We start from the raw sequence: 12,252 nt of genomic DNA, 5'->3' as shown, positions 1-12,252 counted from the left end.
TGATTTTTAGACAAATATATTATATATTTCTTTTACAGGTGACAGTTTCAAGTTATTTTATTTAAAATCTGTCCGATTTTTATTATATATTATGTTTAAGGATTAAAAATTGTCTAAGGTACAATAAATGCTTACAAACTATTATTTTATATAACTACATTTAATATACTGATATTTAAAAAGATTAAACGAACATTGTATACCATTCAAAAACTTAATAATTTTAATCCGAATCCATGTTTAATTTTAAAACAATAAAGAAAGTATTAATTTAATGATCCATGCATGTAATATATAATCGCATTAGAATGCATTTACTGTAAAGAAAATTTTGATGATAACCATAACCGTGTTGAAGTGTAATCCATTTTCTCTTTCACGCGTACACCAAAAAACTAAAATAAAAATCCGAAAAAAAACTATAAATACACTTGTAATCCATTTCTTCTTTACCTTCTTATTCTTCTTCTTCTTCCAAACACACACTAAACTAAATGGGATTCTTCTACCTCTTCTTTCTTCTCATTTCCATTTCCTCCACCACAAATGCTTGTGATCGATGCCTTCATCAAAGCAAAGCTGCCTTCTTCTCCAAAGCTTCTTCTCTTTCTTGTAAGAAACTTTTAATTATATCATCTTCTTTACTTTGTAATGGATGATCAATTTGATCACGACCCATATGGATTTCGAATTGATATAATCGATTATTAGATTGACCCAGAAAAGATTTCTTGAAATAAACTTGTGGGTGTTCAAGAACCGACGTTTTTTAAATAAATTTTGCTGTAAAAATTAGTCTTTTTTCTTTCTTTCTTTCTAATTAATGAGTGAATCACTTTCTTGATGATCATCGATTATGACCCAACTGCTTTTTTAATTGCAAAAATTAATTTTGAGATCGACCCAGATAATATTTCTTGACATAATTTAATGGGTATTAATTAATTTCTGATATTAATGCAGCTGGAGCATGTGGGTATGGTTCCTCTGCCGCTAGCTTCTATGGTAGCCACCTTGCTGCTGCTGTTCCCAGCCTTTACAAATCCGGGTCGGGTTGTGGTGCTTGTTTCCAGGTTCGGAATTCTTATATTTACATTCTTAGCCTCGGTGTTTAGCATATTGTTTGTGTGAATTTGTATGTTGAATTGGGGGTATGGATGTAATTTTGCAGGTGAGATGTCTGGATTCTAAGCTGTGTAGCAAAACCGGAACTCAAGTGATAGTAACTGATGAGAATAAAAACAATGAGACAGATTTTGTGTTGAGTGGTAGAGCTTTCATGGCCATGGCTAATAAGAACATGGGCAAAAACTTGTTGAAAGTTGGCGTTGCAAACGTGGAGTATAGAAGGTGAGTTTGAAGCAATTGGTACAATAATATATGCAAAATGTACAAGTCTTTTTGAGTCTTGGTTGCACTTTGTACAATCATAAATACATAAAGTACAACCCTTTTTAAGGTTTAGTTGCCATTGATAGTTTGGTAGAATCATGCATAGTTAAAATACATGCACAATGAACATCTCTTTTTTAGTCTATATGGCTCATGGTATAATCATACTTGCATAAAGTACAACCCTTTTAACGATGCATAACTATAAAGTACAACGTTTTCTAGTTTTAGTTGCCATAAAAGTACAACTCTTTTGAGTTTTAGTTCTATTTGGACAATCATACCTATATGCATAAAGCAAACACCCCTTTAGTTTTAGTTGACATTGGTACAACATGTATAAATTGTGACTTCTTTTAATTTTAGTTATCATTGATTATCCCATTTAAAGTTCACTCTTGCTTAAATGTAACCTTTTCAAATTGTATTTAAAAAAAACAATTTCTATTCCATAATAATACGTTCATAATTGTTTTACTTCAAGTTTTTTTGACCTGATTTCGTCTCCCTTAAAACAGAGTACCATGTGATTTCAAAGGCAAGAACTTCACTGTAAGAGTTGAAGAATCGACTCAAAAGCCTAATTATCTTGCACTCAAATTCCTATACCAAGGTGGTCAAACTGAAATCGTTGCCGCTGACATTGCGCAGGTTAGTCACAAGCCATGCATCACAAGTTGTACAATCATGCAATACACTTGTACTTTCCTCTAATTCATGGTTTGACTTTCTTCTGTAGGTTGGTTCGTCAAGCTGGACTTATTTGACCAGAAGTCATGGGGCTGTTTGGGACACCAGTAGAGCTCCGGCGGGTGCCCTGCAACTCCGGCTGGTGGTGACCTCCGGCTATGACGGAAAGTGGATTTGGGCCCAGAGTGTGTTGCCGGCTGACTGGAAGATCGGAGGTGTTTATGACTCCGGCGTACAGATCGATGATGTAGCTCAAGAAGGATGTGGTGAATGTGATGAACAAATATGGAATTAACTTTTTTTTTTACACAAAATGTTAAATTGGGTTATAAGTTAATGATATAGAATTCACAGTAAAATAAAATTATATTGTAGATGGAGTAAGTAAATCTTGTGGAGTAGATGATATATTAGGTCCGATCGAGTTGGAGTTAACAAATGTATGAACTTATTATTACATGATATACAGATCATTTTACAAAGTTACTACTTTTGTTACTTGCGTACAACTTTTAATGTTAGTGACAATTTTATTTGCGTAGAGATGGTAATAAACAATGCATCTGAATTCTGAAACATCAAAATAAGTTGTGCTAGCAAAACTAAAGACTTGCTAAAAGATATAAAGAAACGTGTTAGGATTCATGTATGATTTTAGTACCCTAAATTTAGGTCATTATGATGTTAATTAATGATTAGTTACTTAATAAACTTTGTTTTTTTGGTGACAAATAAGCTTTTACTTATCAATAGAGATGGAATAGAGGAGCTAATGCTGTTACAGCGACCAAAGAACACATGTCCCTTTATATATATATATATATATATATATATATATATATATATATATATATATATATATATATATATATATATATATATATATATATATATATATATATATATATATATATATGCGGAGGTTATATAGGGCCAGGGGCTGTGGCCCCCTATTTTTTTTATATATATAGCCTATTAAAAAAGTTACATATTATGTCTAAATTTATAAAATTTTACTTTGGCCCCCCTGTTTTTCAATTTTTATACATATTTTATTTTCGGCCCCCCTAATCGAAACTTCAAGCTCCGCCCCTATATATATATATATATATATATATATATATATATATATATATATATATATATATATATATATATATATATATATGTGAAATACTATATATAATATTGTGTGCATTCACAAGTCACAACATGAGTTTTGTAAAGCGTTTTTGGTTAATATGGGAACAAACTTTATCGAATTTGATGATTTTGTAGCAATGTAAAATATTTTGAGATTTTTCCATAATTATTGAAATGTTGGTAATCCTTTGTTTTGCATTGTGTGTGGAATACGCGAGTGCCTAGTGCTTATTTTTACGATCAGTAAATGACTTTTAAATGCTTATTTTACCATCATTTTAAAATTTTATAGAATTTTGAGGAGAAAATGGTTAAATATTATAAGACGATTGTGTGAGTCAATTGTTTTTAATTCTTAGTATTTTTTAACTCGAATGGTGCACTTTGTGGACTAAAATATTAAAGAGTTTTGTGGACTTCAAAATGAATGGGCTCTTGTTTGTAGATGGCCAACACTAAATTGGACCAGGCTGTGGATATCAAAAAACTATCGAATGACACTAAAGCATGGGAGTTTCATTTTTATGCTTTCTTTTGTTTTTGGTGAAGTGTATTGCTATCTAGAATTTAATTCTAAGACGATGTTGAAGTCTCTTCCCATCATTGTTATGAATTCTATTTTAATTTTTACAAGGTAAACTTTTATCGGATTCTAGTTGATTTGGTAATTTGATTAGTTAAATATAAACTATGTTTTTCTTATGTTACTAGGTTTAAACCCGTAGAAATCAACGGTTGATAATTTGAAATAAAATTATAATTTTGATTGTCTAATAAAAAAAGATATCAAAGTTTATGATTTAAAATCTTATCTTTCAAAACTGGTAGCATCAAAATCCAAAATAATCCATATGCATTTTCAATTTGAATATATGACTTTTTTTGGATAACTATCATCAAATAACTAAGAAAATAAGAACAAATTAACCAAATTCTTTGAGCGAGGCATATTCTACTAATCTATTGTTTGATAAGTAACTCAATGTTTGTTCCATGATTACAATAGCCACTTAAGAGCTTTACAATTCCTTCCATCATAATGTTTATGTGATTTTATATTACATTATATTTAACATAAGCAAATCAATTTTTCATACAATTCTGATCAATATAGAATCTACATAATGGTCTTATTCCCAAATAATAAACTCAATACCTAAACTTTCAAGAAAAATTGTGGATATGCATCTTCAAAATGATGAAGGAAATTCTATTGTCATCACAACTTCAACCTATGTTCTTCATAATTCACCAATTTTTCTTCATACTTTGGCAACTCTTACCAGATCCCATGTCTACAATGAGTTCATTTTAAATTTTAATTGCTTTAGGAAATAATCACAACGACATAAGATAAAAGCTCCTAAAATATTAGCCATCAAAAAGTAAATGTCACTAAAGAGTCCGGGTAGGCCAAAATAACTGTCTTTAGATATAAACAATTTCTCTTAGTCAATATTTGAAACAGAGAAAAGAACCCAATAAAAGTATCAAGCAAAAAAGACACAAATATGGTGAGAAATAGTACCTTTTTGTAACTTGGTGGTGGCTTGTCATCAAAAAAGACAAGTCAAATATAGGAGCACAAGGGTATAATCAGAAATTTAGTTTTGTTGAGATGTTTAAGGAACCCCTCCCTCACTTAATACTCATTAAGACATTCACAATGCATTAACTATTAACGAAAGTTTCTTTATATATCAAGTAAAAAAATTATATACATTCATCTGTACCCATTCAGCACATTAAGTAAAAAGGAAACTCGCATACCATACTTACTGGAACTGGTTAAAAGTTCGGATGAGCAGCCCGTAAAAGAGTAATCCTGGACCGATTTATGCAACAATTTCAGTTCTGATACACCTCGAGCACAAAGCTTTTTAAAATGAACCACAAACCTAAATAACAAAAGCACCTAATCAGTGATATAAATATAATTGGATTCCTTATATGTTAAGAATCTTTGAAACCTTTAGCTCTCAATTTCTACCCCTCAAGCTTCTTCTACATAATAAGTAGTTAGAGGTTGACCTGTCACATCAATCATGAGGCAATTCCCATCCAAACAACTTTTTTGATGTTAGATTCAAGTAAGTAATGGATGATTTTGAGAATAAAGAAAATAGTGAGACACCAAAGAGTGAATTGAATGAAAGATTGAACAGTTAAAGATGATTGAGCTGACCATATTTGAACAGGATTTGACTAGAAAAAGAAATTGTTTTTGAGATAAAAAATGTGTTTACCAAATTAAATAGATCTGGTAATTGACCAAAAAAAACCATTTTCACTAACGCTTAAATTGATCAAATTTGATAATAAGTCAACCCTGTTTGGTAGCAATCAAGAAACTACCACCAAGATTAACACTTTGAAAACTCAACGTTCTTGAAAAAAGTTGGTGGAATTAAGTTAACCCTATTTGGTAGCATTCAAATCAATGTACTCAAATGTGTTCATTCTTATATTGTAAGGAAGTGGGCCTGGATTCCTAACGAAACCAAACTAAGAAACTTCAAGTTTGTAAACCTTGATAAAATGATAATCAAAGACTCGATCGATAAGAAATTTCAGTTCTGCATATAATACTTACTTCAAGTTTGTTAATTTTGATAAAGTGGCAATCGAAGCCCTAAAATCAAACAAAAAAACGATTAAAGAACAATCTTAAATACAAACTTACCAAAACTTATCAAGTCGGTAAAGGTTTCCAACATTCACCATAGAATCTTCAAAATCATGATTGAGCATAATCGATGGTTAAGGTGGTTGGAAGCATGAGAAATATGTGTGCTGCAAAGAGAGACCCAGGAATAAAATCGATTGAGGTAATATATGGAGTCTACCGAAGCTTAGTAAATACAATTCAAAATTGAAAATTGATTTTGCTTCCTGATTTCTTGTGATTTGATAGCTGTTTTTAACGATTTATTGACAATGAGAACCGAAATTGATCAAATTGAATTCAAATTCAAATACATCATATCCTTCCTCATTCTTCCAGTCAGATTTAATGGGGGCATGGCTTTAATAGGAACACAAGGGTATAATCAGAAATTCAGTTTTGATAATATAGGCGGGAAAATAAACTATAAAGGGGCTGAAGAGTTGACATGTGTCATTAGAGCCACTGTTTTATTAGAATAAAAAAATATAGGATTGTTGTTTTTTTTTGTATAAAATGCAAGTGTAACAATAAAATGATGCTAGTGATTATTTTTTGGGAATGATTTGTTAGGAGGGACGTCCGAAACAACTCTTGTTACCAACATTAACTATTTATACACTAATGGGAAGGTTATTTTATATATAAATATCATTAGAAGATTGCACTTTTACCATAAAATATGATTTTTATTGTTACATTTGTTTTTATAATACATCATTAGGTTAAATGATCTATTATTCCTTATGATCGACAACCACAGGCTCAGAAATCATTTAATTATGGTGATCAAAATTGGATTCATTTTCATTTATATGCAGAAACAACATTAAGAGATTTCATATAATTGTTATGTGTGAATTTAATTCTCGATTATTATAGGGATATTTTGATCACTTTTTTACTTAACTTCTAGAACTAATGCTCTTGGTTCAAATGAACACCACATAAATGTGGGATTTGTTTTTTTAAAATGAGTTGTTGCACCAGAAGATGAACTATTTAAATAGTGTTAGCCATTCAGTCACATTTGAATTAAAATATTTTGTAGTTTACATTATGCTTCTTATTTTCAAGTAACTTTAGTTTTAAGACTTATTTTGAATTTGCATAAAGTTGAATTTAGGTTTAATAGAAAACAAAACACCAAATATATTTTCATAATGCAATGTCACGAAATGGTTTTGCATGAATTAACTTTTTTCTATGGGATCGATATCAGGTTCTCCATGAACTACATTACATTATTACTTACGGACCTTGTATATTTGCAAGTAGAAGAATTTGTTAACAGTAAGTTTCATACATCCAGAAACACCCAACCCCAATAATTATTACTAGACTTCTCAAGGCTAATATACTTATTTGACATGTGTTCAAATTATGAAACTCAGTTGAAGATCGAAGATGGAATTAGATTTTTAGCTTTTTATAATAAATCTTAATGTCGATTAAGATGTATGTAAGATGTTTACTTTACATTTATCTATTATGTTATACCATTGTATGCATTGACAATTTAAATCTTTTAAATGTTAAAGACTTGACCGTTTGTGACATCTTCTACAAATTGTTTATTTAAATGTTTTTGTTTGTGAATTTCATGTCATGATGTTCTAAAAATTGTATTAAAATTATTATTTCAAATAGCTCATATGATGAGTGTTACAACAAGTATGAAGCATATTGAACACTTGGTAAAACTATCCGTTGTAATAAGTGCAAAGTTTAAATGTGAAGAGAAGTATATGTATTATTGATGTGAAAGGTATATATAAATTATGATTTGTCAAATTTTAATTATAGTATGTGTGGCAAAGGAGTTTGTGTACTTTTGTTAAACTTATAAATCGTATATTTGTGATTATGGAGGTGTGTTTAGAATGAAAGGGTGAAAACACAAGTATGTTGTCTTAATCGGTTTGGAAGGAAAAATTACTATTTTTCGTGATGTTTGTATATGATGGGGATATAAGGAAGCTTAAGAAGGATTTTAGAATGGTTTAGAAGATCTTCATCTAAAGATCCAAGAGCCTTGAACCTATAACGATCATAATGAAATACTGGCACATCGTAGTGATCAAGAGATTCCATGTAGCCTTCATATGCTATTAGTAGAGTACTCAATCTCCTAGGTTGAGCCATCACATATGAGGACTGAGCATTATGTTGTTTGAGGGGAATTCCTCTCATGTCTTACATATTACTATGTTCTAAAGCCTACTTCATTTTAAACTCTCATATTATGTTCTATTTTAGGTAGGAAACTTAGATAATGATTTATTTTCAAGGAAATCATTTATTTAAACCGAAGTACCTTTCGAGAATATTATAAATTATATGTGTAAATATTTATTAAGTGGATAATGGGTGAAACAAGGGTTAGTGTAACTAGAATGATTGAATTAAAATTCAAGGTAAATTTGAAGAATTTAAATACTTATATAATTTTAGTTATCTAATGTTATTTATTTTTATTACTTGTTGGTAACTATAAAAGCATAATAAGTTAATATTTAATGAATATCTGGGTTTCTTATCCCATATAATCATAAACACTGTCAATGAGGAGAGAGAAATAATGAGAAATTGACCAACAAAAAAAGGGTTTGCCTTAAGTGTCATGACTTCAAATAAATCCCCGCACCTAGTGTATTTATATTGTTGGATCGAATTGTAGTTGTAATCAATGGTTCAATAAGATCATAGTCTACCAAATGGCTTCTAGCCTAATGGAATCAGGTGTTGTCTTTTCTCATTGAGGTTAAAGGTTTAAGTCTTGTCTGAGACATAGGTGGATTTATGAGTACTTTAGGATTTTATTAGATTTTTCATTCCAAAAAAGATAATGATCCATTGTATATTTATGATCAGATCATAATAAATGATATATTTATGAGTCTTAGTGACTCTAAAAAGATCCCATCAAAACCATTATTGTGGTTGTATTATTATATAAAAAGCAGCCTTTGCATGTAATTTTTGATGATGGGTTTTTAGGAACAAAATTGATAGAAGCAGTGAGTAAACCATGTATGTTTAAAAAGTTAGTTGATCTAGTTTTCTATTCAACACAATTGACTTAGTAATAGTATAGGTTTAATGCTTTGTTTTTGGATTGACTTAGTTTGGTTACTTTTTTTGTCCATTAGAGAACATAACATTGTTTTTAAGCCATATTAAATTTCCAAAAAAAAATTAATTAGGATTAGTACTTAATTTGTAACTTCCCAAAAATACCAAGTAAAAATTTCATTTTTAAACAACTCAAAACATTCATCCAACAATTTAAAAGATAACTATAGTGTAACATATGAGAATACATCAAAGTAAATCATAAAGATGCCTCGGAATAAAACTCTAGGGAATGCAATGTGATCAAGCTAAGCCCTTCCCTTTCGATCCAGAAGTGTCTAAAACATTTAAACATAAAACCGTAAGCACAAAGCTCAGTGAGTTCCCCAAAATACAACATATCATACACATAACGGGTATATTTCTACCCTGAATGAATGTTATGGCCTAATCATAGTCTGACAATCACTTCTTTTCATGGGCCAAATCATGGTCTTTCATTGGAATATCGAAGGCCAAATCCTAGTCTTACATACAAGTGCCAGGGGTAAGATCTTGGTCTTTCATACAAATGTCAGGGGCCAAATGCTAGTTTTTCATACATATGTCAAGGGCCAGATCCTAGTCTTCCATGCAAGTATCACAAAGACAACTATCTTCTAATAGCTCCCAATTAAACAAGTTACCAACAAATGTAAGGTCTAATATTCATTAGTAATAAGTAGAGAGTGTGCCATCCAATCCACCTACCATACTCAAAACTCCAAGTTGTGATAAACCCTTAGATAAGTGATCAAATATCCCTTTTATATTCAAGATATCTGTATGAACGTGAGACATGGAAATATGTCATTCTTGAACGTTAAACATTATGTTTTCCGATAGAGACTTGTGTCGACCATTAAAGACTACTAAAGTATCAATTTAGTATGAGCTCAACCATGAATTTTGATGTCAAAACCAAATTATTGAGGGTCCCAGAGATATCAACTTCTCTAGTTAAGGTAGAAGAACCAAATAAACTATCACTACATATATTTCGCCTATTCATCATGCCACATTTTGTCAATCCATGTATGATTTCCAGTTCTGAATAACATTGCAGAGAAACCAAGACACAACATATTGTAGGACAAAAAGCTCATGCATATATGCTTGAAGAATATATGATATTTTCATGTTATAATTACTTGTGAGGGAATGCATGAAGTAATCTCTAAGTGCAGGTTACAACAAAACTTTAAAATCTCCATTTAATTAGTCATGAGTATTTGTCGTAATCTGTATGCTATGTTTATCTCCATGAAAGTCTTAAATAACTAGTTACTTACAAAAGTAGGACCGACTATGGAGGTTTAAATAAATTAATATTATGGAAGTGGGTTCAAAATGTAAAAATGAACACAATGATAAACTAATGAAATGACTGATCTCTGTCATATATTAATAACTCCACTTAATAATCTCCAAATTAGATAAATATTTATACTACTTAAGTTCCTAACTAAAACAAAGTAAATTAGATTTAATCAAGCTAATTCACTTGATAATCTAAGGCATTATAGCCTGGTATGGCTATCATACTTTGTCTGTGACAATGGCTTAGGGAATGGAAATGGCAAGGCTATCTTCCAATATGTCTATACTAACTGTGTTGTCTTTGCATATGAAAAACTATCAAATATGATGGTACTTACGGAATATATATCATGTGAACTTGTACGATTGGGGATTATTAATCAAGATGACTGCACTCTTATATTTATAAAAGACTTCAAAAGGACCATCAATAATTGAATAAAACATTTAGGAAACAAATTAATCTCTTTTAGTCACATAGATGTTCTTTGCAGTTTTACTAGCTGCAATATACTCAAATTTTGTTGTTTAGTACTATATGGTGTATTGCCTATTACAATCCAAGTTATAGATTTCCCAATCAATAAGATCACATACTCCAATTATGAACAAAATTGTCTTTACTAGCATGGAACCTAGAATTAATGTAACTTTTACATTGATCTATTTACTAACAATAACATATCCTTTGTCCTTTGATGACAATTAGGAATGTTCATGATTTCGATTTATCAATTCTTGATAAAAAGATCTGATTACGACTTGTCATGTGTAAGGCATACGAGTCATCATATACAGTACATGTTATGTCATACATGATGATCTGATAACGACTTGTCATGCGTAAGGCATACAAGTCATCATATATAGTACATGTGATGGCATACATGATCAATACCATAGTAAAAGCATGTGGTATTAGACTTATTTCGTCTAACTCATCAGTAGAGCTAAGATATTAGCATTGTTCAATATCATGACATTGTTTTCTAAGTGTGAACTAATTTGGAGTTCTACATATTGAGTTTCCTCAAGGTTTTATGTACTTTAGCTTAATCTAATAAGTTGATTAGATCTATCTCCATAGATTCTTATATTTAATATGTATGCTACTTCTCCCATGTGTTACATAGCAAAACAATTTTCAAGAATTTACACTTTGCAAAGTTAGGACGTCATTTCCTATGATTGTACATTATACATATACAGTACGAGGGTGACAACAGTGTTCCTAGTATCTCAGACATATACATATGGCTCATATTCATTTCTTGGAATTCAAACTCTTTGATTTTCCTCATTAAAACAAAGATTTCAAATTTGAGATGCTTGTTTTAGCTCATAAACGAACTTCTTAGGCGTACACGCCTTCCATAACCTATCTTGGTCAGAGAATATGGGTCTTTATATCTATGTTTGTCTTTTAATTGATGATCTACTTACACCCAACGAATTTAAGGCTAAGTACCAAACATTCATCAATTGAATCTTGCTCTTCATACCCTCCTTCCAGTTTGTAGCCTTTACGATCTGTCATAGCTTCCAATAGCTGGTAGACTCAGATCACCAAATACTAGTGACTCATTTTCCTTAGTAATAAAATATATATTACTAGGTGCATGACGTCCTCTGTCAGATCTATGAGGATGAGGTAGATGTATGTCATATTCCTCAATAAATCTTTCAACATCTAGTTAAGTGCTAGTGCCAACTTTAGATTTTTCATTGGTTGACTCTTGAACCTCATCAAGATCAATGTGGCTCCTAATAGATCTTCTAGATATCAGGTACCTCTCACAGAGGACTACCCTTCAAGCAATAAACATTTTATTGTCATAGTGTTTGTAAAATAAATTCTCACATCTCAATTGGTATCTCATAAATCTTCTTAGTTTGCCGAGCGCTTCATAAGAGTATAAAATTCACAA

At 30.6% G+C, this 12,252-nt stretch overlaps 1 protein-coding gene across 1 annotated transcript; it reads left to right on the top strand.

The window, feature by feature from the left end:
• Positions 1-448: 448 nt before the first annotated feature.
• LOC111889708 (expansin-like A1) lies at positions 449-2,568 on the top strand. The gene is made up of 5 exons (XM_023885850.3): positions 449-612; positions 964-1,073; positions 1,172-1,350; positions 1,911-2,043; positions 2,132-2,568. The coding sequence occupies exons 1-5, from the start codon at positions 495-497 to the stop codon at positions 2,375-2,377; spliced, it is 786 nt and encodes a 261-aa protein (XP_023741618.1). The 5' UTR covers positions 449-494; the 3' UTR covers positions 2,378-2,568.
• Positions 2,569-12,252: the final 9,684 nt, after the last annotated feature.

Source organism: Lactuca sativa, chromosome 8, assembly GCF_002870075.4.
Source record: "Lactuca sativa cultivar Salinas chromosome 8, Lsat_Salinas_v11, whole genome shotgun sequence".
Taxonomy (NCBI): Eukaryota; Viridiplantae; Streptophyta; class Magnoliopsida; order Asterales; family Asteraceae; genus Lactuca; species Lactuca sativa.
The sequence above is the reverse complement of the archived record's forward strand: the minus strand, read 5'-3'. Positions and strand labels throughout refer to the sequence as shown.

Coding starts and splice junctions, on each gene's coding strand:
- LOC111889708 (XM_023885850.3), top strand. CDS start 495: ATGGGATTCTTCTACCTCTTCTTTCTTCTCATTTCCATTTCCTCCACC. Junction 1,074..1,171: donor GTTGTGGTGCTTGTTTCCAG/GTTCGGAATTCT, acceptor GTAATTTTGCAG/GTGAGATGTCTGGATTCTAA. Junction 2,044..2,131: donor TTGCCGCTGACATTGCGCAG/GTTAGTCACAAG, acceptor TTTCTTCTGTAG/GTTGGTTCGTCAAGCTGGAC.